Source organism: Pogona vitticeps, chromosome 5, assembly GCF_051106095.1.
Source record: "Pogona vitticeps strain Pit_001003342236 chromosome 5, PviZW2.1, whole genome shotgun sequence".
Lineage (NCBI taxonomy): Eukaryota > Metazoa > Chordata > Lepidosauria > Squamata > Agamidae > Pogona > Pogona vitticeps.
The window spans coordinates 178,292,148-178,311,444 of NC_135787.1; the positions used below are offsets into that span (position 1 = coordinate 178,292,148).

General features: G+C 42.8%; 1 protein-coding gene across 9 annotated transcripts in view; it reads left to right on the forward strand.

The window, feature by feature from the left end:
- IQSEC3 (IQ motif and Sec7 domain ArfGEF 3) overlaps positions 1–18,681 on the forward strand; it is a 202,240-nt gene extending 183,559 nt beyond the window's left edge. The window contains exons 10-15 of one of the 9 annotated variants that reach the window (XM_072999881.2): positions 3,886–3,985; positions 4,350–4,556; positions 5,809–5,901; positions 8,844–8,887; positions 8,971–9,050; positions 11,231–18,681. In XM_072999881.2, the coding sequence (XP_072855982.2) occupies positions 3,886–3,985; positions 4,350–4,556; positions 5,809–5,901; positions 8,844–8,887; positions 8,971–9,045 (519 nt within the window). In that variant the 3' untranslated portion in view covers positions 9,046–9,050; positions 11,231–18,681. Of the gene's footprint in view, positions 1–3,885; positions 3,986–4,349; positions 4,557–5,808; positions 5,902–8,843; positions 8,888–8,970; positions 11,130–11,230 lie in introns of those variants that run through there. The other 8 variants (XM_072999882.2, XM_078376287.1, XM_078376288.1 and 5 more) reach the window with 8 other exon arrangements.
- The last annotated feature ends 616 nt before the right edge of the window (positions 18,682–19,297 follow it).

Genomic DNA, 19,297 nt, shown 5'->3' on the forward strand with positions numbered 1-19,297 from the left:
AAAGATTGTTTCCTCCGGCTACCGCCTAGAGTTTACAGAATATCCTCCTTTGGGAAGAGTACAGTATACTGCATCAAACTCTATCCTAGAGGAGGAGGTTCACTCTCTACTTCAAAAAGGAGCCATTCAAGCGGTACCAACAGCAGATATACCCAACGGCTTCTATTCAAGATATTTTGCCGTCACCAAAAAGGATGGCGGCATGCGTCCCATCTTGGACTTAAGAGACCTAAATACTTACCTGCTCCCTCGTCGATTTCGCATGGTGACGTTGGAGTCCATCACACACCTCCTGAAAAGGAAGCACTGGTTTGTTCTCATAGATCTGAAGGACGCCTACTTTCACATCACCATCCATCCAGATCACCGAAGGTTCCTCAGATTTGTCTTCCAGAACACAATTTACCAGTACCTCGCTCTTCCATTCGGCCTCGCCACAGCGCCTCGCACATTCACAAAATGCATGGCTCCTGTGGCGGCTTACCTCAGACTCAACGGCATTCACGTATTCCCATACATCGACGATTGGTTAGTCGTCTCTCCATCCAGGCGCAGGGCCTTCAGAGATACCAAGTTCATCCTACGCCTCCTCAACGGCTTAGGACTCACAGTAAATCACAAGAAATCACGCCTTTTTCCATCCAAGGTGGTACATTACATTGGTGCCAAGATAGATGCGCGGAAGGGGCGCATCTTTCTTCCTCGTCAACGAATACACAAGATTCGCACCGCCATCCGGAAGTTTCACCCGGGTCGTTCAGTATCGGCGAGACATGCCCAACATCTTCTAGGGCTGATGTCCTCCACGACTTCCGCGGTCTCCCACGCTCGTCTAAAACTCAGGTCCTTACAGATATGGCTGTTAACCCTTTTCAATCCTCTCCAGGATCATCAAGGGAAGAAGCTGCTGGTATCAAAGGAGTTAGTACAACAGCTCCAGTGGTGGGCTTTCCCTCCACATCTGCAGGTGGGTCGCCCATTCCGCCCTCTACGGCTCACGGCTCAGATTACCACGGATGCGAGCCCCACGGGCTGGGGAGCGCATTGCGGCCACCGTCGTGTCCACGCTCTATGGTCTCATCAGGAAAGGTCGTTTCATATCAATCACCTCGAGATTCTAGCAGTCTTCAAAGCACTGAAAGCCTTTTTTCCCCTAGTACGCGGCCGTGGTGTTCAAGTAGTCACCGACAACACCACGGCCATGTACTATATCAACAAGCAAGGGGGCACTCACTCTCCATCTCTGCTGTTTCTCACGGTCACTCTCTGGGAATGGTGCTACCAGAACCACGTATTCCCAGTAGCAGTTCATCTATCCACGGAGGACAATTTTCTTGCGGACCAGCTCAGTCGTCGTCTAGACCAGATGCACGAATGGGAGCTGGACATGTCGGTGTTCAACCAACTCTGTCAGCGTTGGGGCAGACCTCTGATAGACCTTTTTGCCTCGCATCAGAATGCGAAATGTCCTCTCTACGCATCCAGAGCGGGGTTAGGCCGCAACTCACTGGGAGACGCCTTCATGCTACCTTGGAAGCAGGGCCTGCTTTACGCCTTCCCTCCATTCCCGCTAATACAGAGGACCTTGGTTCAACTCCATCATCAGTCAGCAGAAGCCATACTTGTGACACCCTTCTGGCCTCGGCAGCCTTGGTTTCCGACGTTAGTGGACATGGCAGTGGACTCAGTGCGACTTCCCAGCTTCCCAGCTCTCATCACACAGGATGCGGGAACGGTGTTCCATCCCGATCTCCACACTCTCCGCCTCACAGCGTGGAGGATCTCCCGCAGATCAAGGAGATCTTAGATCAGTCCAGAAAGGCCTCTACTTCCACACTATATGCCTATAAGTGGAGGAGTTTCATCAAGTTCACTGACTCAAAAGGTTTATCACCTGTCCCAGCTTCGCTTTCTACTGTGCTTCAGTTCCTTCGTTACTTGTTTGACCTTAAGCTATCTGTTGCCACCTTAAAGGTTTACCTCGCTGCAATTGTTTCCTTTCAACCCAGAGAATCACCGTCATCACGTCTGTTCTCTCATCCCACAGTCAAGGCCTTCCTTAAAGGTCTCTCTCACATTAGACCACCAATCAAACCTTTGGTACCCCAGTGGTCTTTGAATTTGGTCCTCAGGGCACTCATGTGCCCTCCCTTTGAACCTCTGGCTACCTGTTCTCTAAAGTTACTATCGTTAAAAGTCTTATTTCTGGTAGCCATTACCTCGGCCCGTCGTGCTAGTGAACTGGCTGCATTGCGAGCAGATCAACCTTTTCTGCAATTCTTTAATGATAAAGTCATTCTTCATACGGACGTATCCTTCCTTCCGAAAGTCGTCTCAGAGTTTCATCTGAATCAACCACTGGTCCTACCTACCTTCTTCTCACAACCTACTAACGAAACAGAACGCATGCTCCACTCTCTAGATGTAAGGAGGGCACTCTCTTTCTATGTCGCACGTACCAAAGAGTTCAGGTTATCACCTAAACTTTTTTTATGCTATTTTGGACACAAAAAAGGTTTACCAGCCTCCTCCTCATCTATCTCTCGTTGGCTGGTTTCAGCAATCGCCTTGGCATACGAGTTACAACACAAGCCTCCTCCAGAAGGTCTCCGTGCCCACTCCACTAGGGCAGTGGCCTCTTCTACAGCACTTCTGCGTGGAGTTGATCTTCCCGATATATGCAGAACTGCTACGTGGTCAAGTGTCTCCACATTCATCTCTCACTATAGACTTGACATGAGAGCGAGGAAGGAGACAAGATTTGGGAGAGCTGTCCTTGCATCTGCCCTCCAGTGACGGCCCTCCAACCGGTAAGCCAGCTTGTTAATCACCCCTTATTGTGTGCATTCACAGAAGACCACGCAGAAGAAAGACAGGTTACTTACCTGTAACCATGGTTCTTCCAGTGGTCATTCTGTGAATTCACACAAACCCGCCCGTCCTCCCCACTATCCGTCACTGTATATCTGCAGATCTCTTGCACATAGTATATGGCGGATAAATGGAACTGAGGATTGGGCGGGCGGAGCATGCGCAGTATAGATAATGTTGACAATGTTTCTCTTGCAGAGCTCTGGAATATTCCGAGAAGACCAGCGCAGGCGCTGACTTAACCCCTTATTGTGTGAATTCACAGAATGACCACTGGAAGAACCATGGTTACAGGTAAGTAACCTGTCTTTTTTTGGTGATATAAAGATTTCCAGATTGATTGTCGAAGGCACTCTTTAGTCCCATTGCTTTATTTTATTTATTTGTTTCATTTATATTCCACCTTTCCTCCAGTGAGTTCCTAGTTGTGCACATGTCCCTTTTCCTCCCTACTTTGTCTTCAGAACAACCCTGTGAGATAAGCCAGGCTAAGAAACTGTGGTTGGTTCAAGATCACCTAGCTTGTTTCATGGCCAAATAGGGATCTGAGGCAAGGCCTTCTAAGTTCTACCCCAACACAAACCACATGGACAAAGTGCTAGCAGTTGTACAGGAAAAGGAGCTAGGAAAACAGGGTGCCAAAAGGAGCATTGCTGCTGACCCACTCCCATTTGAAATACGACATGTAAGGACAGAATCTGGGGTCTTCTTGGATGGGTACCTCACCCCCTCTTCCCCCCTCAATCCCCTTTTTGGTCTTTCATATTTAACCAAAATGATAATGTTTATTATTGAGAACTGGAATCATGTTTAACAAGACATGCATAACCTATGAACTTGACCACACATCTCCCGTTAAAGCTAGTAGAGAAAGTGTGTGAGATAGAGAAATACAGTCATTTCACAGAATTATTGTGGTGCCTGATAAGCAGTCTCCTTATTCCCAAATGGAATGCTGCTTCTGACATCTCTCTTTCTTCCACCTTCTTTTTCTTTCTGTGTCTCCTTAAACAGATTCTCAAGCTCTGTCCCAAGAAGAAAAGCTCCTCCACTTACACATTTTGCAAGTCAGTTGGGCTGTTAGGAATGCAATTCCATCTCTTTGAGAACGAATGTAAGTTTGTCACAGTTTTGGTGACTTGCCAGATGACTCCAGAGGATGAAATCCATAGTAGATTTTCCCATGCAGTAGAAAACCTGAGGATGCAGTTGGATTTGTGCACATTGGAGGGTGTTACCCTTCGGTAATGTTACTAGTATAATGTGGGAAATATCCTTATATCAGCTCGGACTACTTGTCTGTGTCACGCAATGTTGTCTAGTCTGACAAACAGCGACTACCTCGGTCTCCAGCATGAATCTTTCCTATAACCTCTTATCTAGAAATGCCAGGGACTGAACCCAGGAGCTCTACTACTGAGCTTTAAGATCTGGAACGCACAACACGGGTTTTATGCTCTTGCTCTTCTTTTTTGTAGATTACCCCCATGGCATCACTTTGGTGACTCCTGTTTCAGGCTCAGAGAAGAAACAGGTACTCCATTTCTGTGCTCTGAGTGCAGAAGAAATGCAGAAATTTGTAGAAGACCTAAAAGAGTCAATAGCAGAGGTGATGGAGCTAGAACAGATTCGAATTGAATGTAAGGCTCCCGGCGTGGTCCAGACTCCATGCAGTCATTCTGTCTGTATGTACACATGTCTGTGTCTCATGTATTGTTATGTCTGTTTTTTGCAGGGGTGCCATTTGTCATTTCCAAGGGGAGAAGGGGAGAAGGTTCCCAACATATTTTTAACATCCTCATCATATTTGTGATGAAATTGCCCCCAAAGTGTTGTCTTTAAGAGCATTTATTGTGACATTTTTTTAAAAAAAATCTGTTTCATACTTTGTATAAAATGAAAAAAGAATGTTAATCAACACTGAATAATCAATAATTCTCTCACCTTCAAAGAAAACCTAATGTGTGTGATAGCATTTGCTAGCTCCTGATGCAGCTCAAAATGGCACCCCTTGTGGTGGGGTTAAGTAAGCATTATAATAGAACTATGTCTCCCTTAGTGGAAAGTTATATTCAAGGGTTGCCGACATGGTTGATTACAGAGAGATTTAAGACCAGGCTTTTTTTCATTACATTCACCACCCATTTGCCAACATCTTCCTCCAACTGGTACTAGTTGACAAGTTGAAGAACATCAAACATATGGTTAAAATTACTACATTTTTCCATGTATAAGATGCCCCCATGTATAAGATGCCCCCCCACTTTTCTAACCCCAAATTAAGAAATCTAAGAGGGGCTTAGCAAGTGTAGGGGGAAAGGGATCAAAGCACTGCAGGATCGCTTTGATCCCTGCTTTCTCCCTTCATGCTAAGCCCCGTGGGACTTAGCAAAAGGAGGGGGAAAGGGATCAAAGCAATCCTGCAACTGCATGATCGTTTTGATCCCTTTCCCCCTTATACAGCCATCGGATTGCTTTGATCCTTTCCGCCTCCTTTTGCTAAGCCCCATGGGACTTAGTAAGCGGAGGGGAAAGCAAGGATCAAAGCCATCCTGCAGCACTTTGATCCCCGATTTCCTTTTGCTAAGGATTTGCAAGTGGATGGGAAAACAGGGATCAAAGTCCTGCAGGATCACTTTGATCTCTGCTTTTCCCTCCAGTTTTTTTCTCTCTTCAGCTTACTTCCACGTATAAGACCACCCCCAATTTTTAGTCTAAAGATTTTAGACAAAAGTATAATAAATAGAAAAATATGGTATTCAAAGTATTGATTGCAAGCCATAATAAGTACACTCTTTTTCCTGTACTTTCTTTTCTGTCTCTCATGACTCATTTCCATATCCTTTCTTCTCTTTCATTGCTGTATTTTCTTGAGTTTTCTTTCCATGTCTGCATTTGATTATTAACGTTTCTCCCCCCCCCCCCCCGTTATCTCAGGGGAACTGGAGAAGCAGCGTGGGTCAAAGAATATTTCCTTAAAGGCCAATGGGGCTCAGATGGAAACACAATCGAAGCAAGGATCTCCAACAGGTTAGAGACTTTTCTGGGTTCTTTACTTCCTACCTGGAAGACTACATCATCTATATAGATTGGTGCACTGGATTTCTTGCTAGCAGGAGCAAGAAAAGCAAAATGTCTTCAGTCTCCTTGAGGAGTAATCTTACAGAATTGATACTTGAAAGAGTCCATAATAGAAACTGTTAGGCTCTTAAAATGACTTCTTTTATTTTGCAAATAACACATTACATGACGATCTGCTTTCACTGTAACCTGGGCATAGATTGCAAATGTTATTTCTTCAGGTTATGACTCCCGGAATCCTTCAGTTTTTCAGGTGCCTTTCTCCTTGCCTTCCCAGAGCTGAAACAGGACCTAGAAGATTATCATCTCATCCTCTGACAACCTCTTAGTCTGGAATAAGGAATAAATCTGTCAGTGTTGCTTTCTCCCACCTTCATATCTTTTAAATCACAAGTTCTTTCTGTTGTGAATGTGAAGTAGTTTGTCATTTAATCCTTCAAACCAAAGTAAAGTTTCTCCCCCTCTGCACCAATCACATGCAAGAGAGATATATATTTCCAGTATGAGGAGGAGCATGTTCTATCTGTCTGCTTTTATAAGTGTTGAAAATGAGCATCGTAGAAAAAAGAGAGGTAGCAACCTAATATGGTTGACCACAGAGAAATTTAAAACCAGACTTTTAAAAGCTAAATGTTTTCAGGAGTTAAGCCTTGCTCCTAGATGGCTGGATGGTCAGTTCCAGGCTGTGATCAGATGGGGTTTAAAGTCACTTTTTAGACAACAGGATCTGGCTTACTCTATTTGCCAGCAGCCAGACAATGTACTGCAGATCTGCACTGCTCCAACCCCTGTATGGATCTGATGAGGTAACAGGGCTGCTCTTTTTGGGGTTGGTGCAATTGGGTCTGGACATAATGGCCACTTTAATTGGTCTCTAATGGGTCTTTAATGGGTTTTAAGATCACTTCCTGGATGCAACCTTTTCTGGCACAATCTAATACAATCTTTTTATCCTCATCTGATTGCACCCCCAGTTTCTCTAATATCTGAATATACATTTTTTTTTAAAAAAATCTCAAGTTCCTTCCATTTTTTGATAAATTCTTATTGGAAATTAACTGAAATTAAATCCCACCTCAATCTCTAGGAGACCCCTATCAGGGAAGCAGATGATTTCCAGCAAGGGGACTGATTAGATAGATAAAATTATAGTCTGGAATAAGGATGCAACAAATCCTCACTAATTTTTCTCATTTTCAATGAAACATTGTGACTATTTCTTAGAGTGGTCTTAACTGACTAGATAGGCGAGATATAAATAAAATAAATAATAAATAAGTAAATAAAATGTATTTATTTATTTACCGCCCATCTGGAATGTGTCTACTCTTGGCGGTTTATATATAACATAAAAATAAACTAAGGTAAAATCCAAGTTAATCACAGAGTCTAAGATGGGGAAAGGAAGAGAAAAAGGAGAGAAAAAAGAAAAAGGGAAATAGGCTAAATTACAGGGTTTCTTTTTTCACAAAACCCCTTCAATGACTTTTTTTTTTTAGCAAATAAGTGCAAAAATGTGAAAAACTGCACAAAATGTTCATCATCTTGCCCATTGGGGGGGGGGGAATCTTTTTGAAATGTTTTATTCTTGCTTGCAAAGAACAACACATTGCTTCCAATGGTTTATAACCCTAACTGGAAACCCTGAAATTGGGAGTGCTTGTTCATTTAAATAGGCACCCAAATCAGCTATCTAGTGGAAAGGATGGTATACTTTGAGTTGGATTTGACCCAGTAACAACCTGTGGAAGCTCAGTCTTTGTGGTATCTATCTGTCTACTTCTAATTTAATGATGCTGAAGTGCCCAAAGAGAGACACCTGATCTTCAACAAGAAGAACCAGTTATAGTGGAACTAGTTACCTCGGGAGTTGGTGAGTGCTCCAACACTGGAGGCATTCAAGAAAAACTTAGATAATCACCCGGCAGATATGCTTTGATTGTATTCCTGCCTTGAGCAGGGGGCTGGAATTGATAGCCTTGTAGGCCCCTTCCAACTTCACTTTTCTCTGATTCTGTGATTCTAAGAAGTAAGGAGGACGGTATGTTTGATATACAAATACGGGAGGACAGGGTGCCTTCTTTTGACTCTTTTGTAGTATCCCAGCTAGCCTGGCTGAAACTATGGATTCTGATTTGTGGCGAACACTGGAAGAGGTTTTTTACCTGTTTGGCAGCACTGCAGTAAATGAGCTATTGAGAAACAACAATTTGTGGCAGGCCTATGAGGGCCAATGCTGACTTTGGTAGTTTTCTAGGTCGTCGCCTGAAGGCATATGATGAAGCTATTTTGCTGAAGCTAAGCATGTCTGGGTCTAGAAAGAACATCACTGTTGTGCTGCCTTGAATTTCATAATAGAAGAAAAGCAGGATAGAAATGGGTGAAATAAATAATATATACTTCGAATTAAAAGGATGGAATTACATTTTTAAAAAACAAATTGCACTTCAAACCTACATTGATTTAATGCCCATTCCCTTCTCATTGGTAGAAACCGTAAGAATTGAAACAGTATACAGTTGATATCAGTTTATAGTATACATATTTTTGCACTTAATTGGAGGGGGAATCCTCAGCATCTGAAAGTAACTGCAGTAAATCAGCATCATCATTCAGGTGTCTATCTTATGGCCATCCATTGAGCTGTAAAAACATACTAGGTAGGTACAATTCAGATATTTTAAAGTTGGCATATATATATATATATATATATATTCAAAGTTATGTTTCAGTTCAGGTAACAGGTAGTCCATTCAATGGCTGACTAAGACACAAAGGACACAAGCAGGGATCCGTGTAATATACCGAAAAGGGAGAGGACTACGTTTAGAAGTATCTGAAAGAAATTTTATGTTTCATCACTGAGGACAGGGTCTGTTTTATTTTCAAAGGAAAAAAAGATTTGGGAGAGAAGGTCCCGGACAACACAGTGGAGGTAAGTAGATTACACAGCTGGTGAGGTAAGTAATTTTCCCTCAGTTCAGCTCTTCTTACATTCTCTGTTGTTTCTTTTCTCAGGTTTTAATCAATGCCTCCCCAGCCAGACTGACAATTTTACCAATTTCCAGAGATACAATAAAAAGTTACTGCTAGGACGGGTAATACAACTTTCAAATCCAGATTAAACTTCAAAGCATTTTTTTCAAGCCTTTTCTATAACTGTTAACACATCCTTCATGGAGCAAGCGCCCGAACTCTTGGAGACTAACCTGCTCCTTCCTCATCCCCACCCAACACACTTTCCAGGAGAAATCAGAGACACCCTTGAGATCAGCTCCCCTGATAGGTCACTGCCTTCACCAAAGCCTCTGTTAAAAAAAAGCCATCAGTGTGGCCTTTCCTTCAGGCTCTTCTGCCCTAGACACTGTCATCTCTGTCAGGGCCCAGAACATAGTGATTGGGACTCGACATATGTGGTAGCTTAGGTCACACATTTGTCAACCAAAGGATGGTTGTTAGGAAAGTTTATTCTCCCTCTTTATTTGGGAGACTGGACACCCCAGAAAGGGTTCTCCTGTAGCTTCTGGTTCACCAGGAGAACTTTAATAAGGGGAAAGACCTTCAAAATACCTAATTTGCCCTGCCTTTCTCCTTCCCCAAACATCTTTTACTCAACAGATGTCTCCCATTTCATCTCCCCCCCTCCTGTGGGGTCAGGAGCTGCACTCCTGCAATAACATCCACTTCCTCAAAAACAGCTTCCATTTTTTGGGCTGGCACCCACCTCCATCACCACTTTATCAACTACTGCTGTTTGATCCTCTGCTGTCAGAAGCCATGTTGCCTTACAACTTCCTATTCTATAGCTGTGGAAAACTCCGCTATCGTAGATGCCTGTGTTCCTCAGAACATCCCCATAAATATTTTGGAAAGGTTTACTTTTTGACCTATCATTATTCTTGGCTTTGGGGAGGAGAGACCGCCATTTCCATGGCTTCATACACCCCATGTGGTCCTGCAGAGCCATTTTTTTCATGACAAGATTTTTCACTTCAGGGACATCAAATTCCAAAGAGTCAGTTCATAAGTATATATTCCTTTATGGAATTCCAGAATCAAGCAGAAGAGACTCTTCTCTTCTTGTTCCCTCCTATTGACCTCTGTCCTGACCCCAGTGGCCTGAGGAACAACACTTTTTTTGAACTCCTATTTTATAGGATTTTTGTCTGTTGCCCTAGAGATATCCCCCTCCCATAGAAAACTCTGTTTCCATCTTAGTTCTTATTTTCAATCTCAGGTTGGGAAACCCTTTAAGCCTTCTCTCTGAAGGTCCTTTGAGCCCTCTTCCTCCCCTCTCCCTCATCTTACTCTTCAGCAGAAGCAAGCATTTCCATTTTCTCTGAGATTACCTGATCTGCCGCCATTTCATCAAATTGTTTTCTTTAATATAATCATTGTATAAGCTGAATGGATTTTTTTCCCTTTTTCTTTCTTTTTGGCGTATGTAAAACCATTTCCTTTCACTTGCAAACCATTGAGTGGATCAGAGCCGAGCTGCAAGTTTGCTGAAATATGTCAGATTTCTGCTTGTATGTCTTTTCTTTTCTTTTCTTTTTTAATTTTCTCCTTTTGTAAGCAGATTAGTGAGTCATGTGTGCACCTTCCTGCTCAGAAAGACAGGAGCTGGGAAGAGCTCAAGTCTTTCTTTGAGCCTCAGCAAATCTCATTCCCCCCCTGCAAATATGTGCAACCTCAATTATCCTCCTCTGTCTGCCTTCTTGGCCTATGGATTGTGTGATGATGTAAGGCTTTGTTGGAGCTCCCATCAGATTGGAGAGCTTCATTGAAAGATGTATCTATAGCAATAGAGCAAAAATAAGAGCATCTATATTCCCAAATTGCTTTCTTTCTAAATAAGAAACCATAAGAAAAAGGGGAGTAGACAATTATTTATTGGCATGAGAGACATTGAGTTCACTTAGACCATCAGCTGCCTATAGCGTGTCACTTTAAAGCCTCTTTTCTACGCACACTATGTAGTTACAGTGGTTATAATTGCTCGATCTGGATAGTTGAGGTTGTGCTGTATATGGAAATGGCATCGCTGCCTTTTCTATAAGGGGCTTCCAGGGGCAATGTTTTTTGGGCAGGGGAAAGGACTCATATATTGATGGGAGCTGGGAACGGGAAGGTATGTTGGGATGGATGAGGTGGGCGATGGCATGTGGCCCGAAAAATTAAAACTGTTGGAGGGTGGGTAGGGCAAGGGGCAGCCCTCGGTGGCAGATGGGAAGAAGTCTTGTAACATTTAATGCTTCTTTGACTGTTTCTAAACTAGGTGTCAATTCACAACAGGCTTCAAACGTACCAGCACAACTCTGTCCCGGGGCTCGAGAGTGGAATGCAGCGCAGCACGCCTCCTAACATGCCGCGGGAGAGGCTGGAGACAGCGTTGGTGCCCTCTTACCCTGCCTCGGCGGGGACGCTTGTACAGTGCCAGCAGATTGTCAAAGTTATAGTCTTGGACAAGCCGTGCCTCGCTCGTATGGAGCCGGCCCTCAACCAGACTCTGACACGCTACGTGTCCTCTGATTCCTGCAGCTCGACCCCGTTGCGTGGCCTAGGCAGTGGGCTCCAAGGCACCCCAGTGAAAATCATCCATCAGCCCCCGCTTCCACCTCCGCCGCCACCCTACAACCACCCACACCAGACCTGCCCCCCCAGCTCCTTGCTTCAGAGGCGCAGATACTCCAGCGGCTCACGCAGTCTAGTGTAGCAGATCCACCAGCACTAGCCAAAAAAACACACAAAAAACAAAAAAAAACAGCACAGACTTAAAACCCTGGGACCCTTTTCTGTCTTCAAAGAAAATCTAGTTTGTGATTTATTTTTTAGTACAACTAAACCAAACGAGAGAGAGAGAGAGAGAGAGAGAATGAGAAAGAGAAAAAGAGCAAAAGAAAACAAATGAATTTACAGTATGTACAGTGAACATACCTAACTCCTAGCCATCTCTCCTGGAATGATTCTATACACAAGGAGCTCCACCTGTAGAAACAGCCTGACAGCTTCAGAAGATATTTCCTTTCCAACCTTCCACCTTTTCAACCACACATGTACCTTTCTTCCTCCCAACCTATGTGGTAGTATTCTGCTGCCTACCTCCGATGAGCTTTACTGTCCTTGATGTCCTTTATGCTTTATGTCTTTCGTTCCCTTTTTCTGCCTCTCCTTCCTTACCTCTTCCACCTCTGTTTCTTCACCATTACTAAATGTCATAGGTTTCTGACCAAAAACAGACTTATCTTTAGGAAGTATTGACTTTGGTAGTTCATCTTGTAGGGGCTGAGGAGCCGACAACATGGCTGCCACTGTTGCTGTTGCTACTGCTGCCGCCACCACCACTGCAGCTTGCTAAGCAGGAACTGAAAACGTGCGTCGCTCATCATAACTTTCTTCTTACTGCCTTCCTGTCCTTTCCCAGCAATCTGACTGTAAAAAGACATTCAGAGAGAAGAAAAGAAAGCAGAAGATGGGGAGCGCTCCTCTCTGTCCCCTGCTCCAGCTAAACACAAAGATGGTCTCATTTCGAACATTAAAAAACTTCTGCGATGTAATAAGAAAGCTTTCCTGGACACCAGCAAAAATGCACCACTTGTAAATGCACACCTTTACAACTGAATGTGTGGGGATCCTGCCCGGGAAAGGAAACAAAACTGCCTGTTCTGGGGAAGTTTAGGTAAACATAGAGGTCGGATCTCAAAATCTTCCTGGCATGGCCACTTCTTCAAATTAATAATAGTGAAAAGCCATCCTTTTTTGTTATTTTTATTTACTTACTTTATTTCTATCATGGTTTTTAAGGGGAACCTTTACCTTTACCTTTACCTTTTTCAGCCGGTCCCACATCTATCAAGCAGTATAGTGGCAGTTTTGAGTAAAAGCTGTATATCGTAACTTCCTGAAAACAACTTCCTTTCCCCTCCCTCTCATGCTTCCTTCACAAAGCATGAGTATTGTTGGTGCACAGGAAAATCATAGGTGACAAATAGATTTTGAGCCTGCCCGTGACATTTTGCAGCAAAGGACAAGACCCCCCCCCATCTCCACTTGGCCCTATTTCAAGTAGATAGTTAAACAGGACTGGCAGCTAAAATCTATTTCGAAATTTATGAGGGTAAGAGGATTGCTTAGAGCAGTGGTCCCCAACCTTGGGCCTCCAGATGTTCTTGGACTTCAACTCCCAGAAATCCTGGCCAGCAGAGGTGGTGGTGAAGGCTTCTGGGAGTTGTAGTCTAAGAACATCTGGAGGCCCATGGTTGGGGACCACTGACTTAGATGGTGCAGGACAGGCTGCCTGGCCCACATAGCAAGGAATGTGTGGGAGGCTCAGGAGGAATGGCCTCAGGGCTGACCCTCATTTTTGCCAAATGAGATAGTTGTCTCAATCCGCCTAATAATGGGGACAGCATTGTAACAACGCACAAAAGAAGTATGGCACCAACCACTTCTTTTCTGCAGTCACAAAATGAGTGTGTTCCAATAGGCTGAAGGTTCATCTCTCCGTCTTCAGATTCCCTTTGGCTCCATCTGAGTCCCTTGTTCGTACTAACCAATCTCTCACGCGTTTATTTAGGCGTGTTATCCTCAGTCAGCAAGATATGTTTACACAGGCAAGGAAACTCCACACTGAGGCATGTTCCAGGCAATTTTGTATACTTTTATTTATTTTATTTTATTTATTTAATTTATATGCTTTTGCTGAATTCCTGACCTTAACCTGCCTTAGCATTTGCAAGAGAATGAAACGAAGTTTCTTTATCGAGATGGAACAGAAAAGAGACAGAGTACTTCATTATCTGAAGATCTTATCGTTTTATTTTCATAAACACACAAGCAAATCAGATAGATTGAAGTGAATTAAGAATGTGTTAGTCTAGCCAGTCATGTAAGCACAAGCCCATAACAAACCATGTTGATTACTCTTCCTTTCCTTCTTTCTCTTCAGTGTCCCGTTTTCACCCCCCCCCTCCAGCAACAAAATGACATGGTGGGTGGGCATTTCCAGGGGGAGGAGATGAAAGCAGAGCTCAGCTCCCCACTCTTTACTAGAGATGCTGACATGCAGAAAGATGTATGAAAATGGGCTATAGCTGTATTTTTAGAAAAAATATCTCCCCCCACGCATGAGGGAGGAGCAGCATTAATTAGCTTAAGGGCTTTGCTCTTGCTCCCTCTGTCTCCCCATGAGGCTTAAGGAGATCAACTTTAGGATTTGAAAATAGGGCAGAACAAGTTTTAAGTCTCTTATTTATTTATTTTAAAAATGTGTGTGTGTGTGTGTCTGTGTGTGTGTGTGTGTGTGTGTGTGTGTGTGTGTGTGTGAGAGAGAGAGAGAGAGAGAGATGGCTTTTTTGCTTTGAAGTGCGGCAGAAGCACCCACGATTTTTGGTGGTGGCATTGGTGGTGGTGGCCTGAGGCCTACTCCAGTTTAGGGACACCAGTATAAATCAGTCGTGTTCAGTTGCACCAGGAGAGATGGAGCAAGACCCTCTCTTCTTATGTTGCTGCCTCTGTAAGAGGGTTTTACTGTGCAATTATTTTGCCTCATTTGTGGAACTTAAAAGGAATCCGGAAAGGCTTGCCTGTCATTTGTATGTAACCTCCTCCTGCCATTTCTTCCGTCTTTTTTCTTTTAACACAGAAAATCCATTGAGAAGGAAAACATAAAACAATTCATTTTGGTTGGTGGCATTACTGTCTGCCCAGCAATATCTTTTACCTCTCAGAGGGTGGCTAGCAGTGCCCTTGCCTTACTAGGTCACTGTCTTTTGTCTCATTAATACTGTTCATCACAGGAGGTGGACCTAAGGAGGTGGCCCATGGGCACAGATCACTGGTGAAATTTCTGTCTACAGAAGGACTCAGATTCAATAGCCTCTTACAGCTAAGATGGAATTTAGGCCAAAACCAGGTGGCGCAAATCGTACTGAGCCACAATGGTCTGACATGGATAAGGATGGTTGCTCTTTTCCATTTAGGTTTCATGACCTATTGAGGCGTTTATGACTGCTTTAGAACGCAGCGGGCAAAAGTTAGTATGTGGACAGCAACTTCAGTGGCTACCTTTTCTGCAGATTCTGGGAACTGAGGTCTAAAAGGTAACCTTTTCAAGATTTCTTTTAAAATGAGTAGTGGACCTCTTTAGTCACTGATGTGGTATCTCTGAAGCCTTTTGCATGAATTATCTCAGATACCCTTACCACATATATGGTTCAGGTAGAAATGGGGACATGAGTATTCTGCAGATAAAAGTTTTGTCCCCTCTGAAACATCTCTGGATGCCTAGCATCATTCAGGCCTTCACATACAATGATTTGAATAGGACTATGTATTCATGTTCTCTTGAAACTCCCTCAGATTCTTGGTCATGAGAACTGTAACTGTTCGGCCCTCCCACTGCCTTTGGCATCTTCTGCTGTCCTGGAAGGCATATTCATTTCTATGCAATACATTAGTTAAAGCATGGAAAGACTGGTGTGTTTAGATGAATAAATTAGATTTTACTTGACATTTAACACAAAGCAGCAACAAAAACCTTAAAGTATTTGACGAAATAATTGCTTTTTAGATGAAATATTTATGAAAAGTTTGAAGTTGCCGGAAGAGTGAACACTCGAGGTGATTAATAATAGATATGGGATGATGTGAAGATATTTATCATATGAAGTTTTGCTTGAGATGTCACTCTCTTCCTTTTCTCTGTTCTGCTTAATGAAATGTTTGGGGCTCAGAAATGCCTGAATACTTCTTCCCAACCCCAATTTGGGGCACATTGGCTGAAATCCTGTTGCTTAGTGTAGTAAGTTGCATTAGAGTAGGCCCACTGAATCGGTATGGATTTGATGAGTCAACTCCTCTGTAAATTCCATTGATTTAAATGGCCTACTCTAGTTGCAACATACTAAGTTGCAGTAAGTCACTATTAGAATAGCCCCATATGGATCAATAAAACTTACAGAGGAGGTGACTCACCAAATCCCCACTGATTCAGCAGACCTACTCTAGTGCAACTTGCTACATTAAGTAGCAGGATTTCAGCCATTGCTTAATTGATTGATTGGCATTTATATTATGGCGAGATGAGCAAATGGCCTAGGTTTTTTTTTTTGAGAGCTTTTTTCGAGGATCTGCAGGGAAATAAGCACCAGCTCTTCAATTTTCAGAATCTCAGAGCAGCTTCATCACTGTGCTGTCACTCACTCACTGTCAACCACTTTTCTGCAGTTTCCCAAACAGACATTGTGGGCGATAGAGAGAGGAAGTGAAAACAGCGATGAAAATACAGCTCTTCGAGATGGTATTGTTCTGGACAACCCTTGCCACCATCAAGAATCTGAAGCAACACCAGTAAAAATATATTGTGCAGCTATTTCGTCATTCTTGCTGAACCCATTCTTAATGGGTTTTCTGTGCTACGTAAAAAGATGGAAGAGGTGGTGGTAAAAAAAGGAGGATTCCTAATGGAAGGCGACATTATCTGGAGTGGGGCGAAGTGGCTGCACAACAGAACCCTTAATCTGGAAGCATCCCGCCCAACAACTTTGTGTAGTTAGATAGTGATGACAGATTAACACAGGTTCAATTGGTGATGAAGTGAAAGACCTTGTGTGCCACTTGCAACTTGATATGATGTTCCCAGAGCAAATCACAGACATAGAGAATCCATAGAGAACTATAAAGAGACCTTTGGGTAGTGTGGGCGGCATATAAATTAAATAAATAGGGAACATAGCTGGGACCTTTCTGTTCACAACAAGTCACACGTAGAGAGCTTTGCTTCAAGAAAGTCTGCAGGTCAGACCCCATAACTGATTTTTGCTGCTATCCTCTGTTAATCCTGCATTTTTAAAAACAGAGACAAACGGCAGTTGTTTAAACTAATGGGCCAATGTCATAGCTCAAGTAGCATGTACAGTATCTTTGTAGCACCACCAAGTTATGCACAGTGTATCAATCAAGGCTAAAATATTGTTATACATTCTATAAAATCAAGACCTACATTTTGTAAAAAAAAATTGGTCATAATGTAGCATATCACTATAGTTTCACTGGGTCTTAAGTGCACATAATTGTGGTGAATTATAACTTTGGTTTCTAAGTCATTCACATGTCCTTTCATCCCAATTGAGCTGTCCTCTAGCCTTAAATTAATTTAACTAGAGTTGTTCAATGAACATTTTGAAATAGTCACTTCAGATGTTTTGAACTGCAGACCATAACTGGGAAGATTGGGACTCTACCAAATCTGAAGACTGTGTGGTTGGGAAAGGCTATTCTAGAGTCAGAACGCTTCAACTAAGGTAGAATTTCCATTATGTTCTACGAACCCGCAGTAACCAATGGACATTTTGTATAATAAACATCCATTCATATAAAAGATGCTTAAAAACTATAAGGTTTAATTTCTCCAAAGAAAACCCTGGATCCTAGACTCTGTAAGCAAGGGGAGGCCAATAGGATTCTCTGCAGCCTAGAGGAGCCATAACATTTAAATGGATACAAAATAATGATGTAAATTTGTATTCTAGGTAGTTATCTAGGATTATTCCAGTGGATATATTATAGTAGAGGAAGATCAGTGATCCATCTAGCTCAGTAATGCCATTCACAAAAGAAAAAGAAGATGGGAGGTCTTGTATCAATAAGATTCTGGCAGTTCTGTCTGGAAAATCGGTGTCAGACAAAAGCTCAGCTATTGACTTTTGCTTCCTCCCATATTTGAAAAGCAGAATAAATCATACAGCTTGAGCCATTGTTTTTAGCTGTTGCTGGGAGATGGGGTGAGAAATGGTGTCCTTCCAGATGTTGTTGGGCTGCAACTCCCATCAGCCGTAGCAAGCATAGGCAGTCTTCAATAATTACACGTGCTTTCGCTTAACATTTTCTGGAAGCCCAGGGTGGCCACCCATGCTGGAAAGTCTTGCAGGACTTTATATAACATTTTTTTTAGCTCTCTTTCTGCACCTACGGACTCCAAATTGAAACAAACCGACTCTCCTTCTAAAGGAAAACAGCATTAGTCAGTAAGGGAGCAAACAGCTTCTGGCCTACTCTTTTTCATCTTGGCACTATTATAATCATCATGCAGTATTATTGTTTTGAAGCAATGATTCTTAGACATTTATGGAACATCTGAGAAACATTGTTTGAGTTGATGCCTGCCGGGAAGATTCTGCCTTTGAAATAAACGCAGGGCTTGGGAGAGGGTTGGGAAGGGATTTGCATCTAATTGTAATGCTGGACCATCCATCATAGTGTATTCCATCTGCTGTAAACTCAACAGTGAAGGCACAGCCTAGGACTGTTGGTAGAAGCTCTTGAGTGGCGTCTGTAGTGTTCTAGTGGCTGTTTAGCCTATTGTCTCTTCACTACTCCTTAACAGCCACACCTGGGTCAGAAGCTTTAAAGGTTTCTTATTTTTGTTATGTTTTTCTCCACTCACTCAGCACATCCCACCAAATGTTTCTTTCCATTCTCTGAGCAAGAACACAAATGTTACTTACCTATGTGTGTAGGCTATTCGAGAGCACCTGTCTGTTCGTCTGTCTGTTCCAGTTTTCCTGCTGTACATATAAATTCTCAAGAGAAGCTTTCTTTGGGAACAACAGTGTGCTCACATCTAGCGAAGACTCCAAATGGCTAATATTTTGTAACAGAAATAGACAAGATGTATTTTATCTGTTCAATTAATAGAGTTTTAGAAATTATATTGAGATATGTCACTTGTGCAAATATGTCTTCTTTGCTTCTGACACATCCATTCCTTTTCCAGCCTTCCTCACAGCCTTCCTCACTTTCCAGCCTCCCCGTAGTCAGCATGAGCTGGATGAGAATGTATAAAGATCCCTGCTGGATTAAACCAAAGGCTTATTAAGGCCACCGCCTTTGTTTCCTAAAGTTACCACCAACATGGTTTTGGAAAGCCCATGAGCAGGATATGAGAGAACAACCTTCTCTTATGGCTGTTGTTCCCCAGTAACTGGTTCTCAATGGCACAGAGCTTTCGGTCCTGGAGGCAACATCTATCACCATCATAACTACTGCTATCGATGACCTTTAAATTTAATTAATCTTCCTAATACTCTTGTAAAGTTGCATGAGTACATCTCGCAAAGTGAGGTCACAGGATCAAATGTGGAAAAATCAAGATTCAGAGGGGAGGAAATGGGCATGATAGAGCAACTAGATACCTTTCACCACTTGAGGGGGCACTGCTTCTACATATGTGCTACATGTTGTCTAATTAACATGTCCTGTGATTCATAGTTTAACCATGAGCTATGTGAAGTATTGCTTTTTCGCTTCCTAAATTATCCTGTATTCAGTTTGATCGGATGACCCC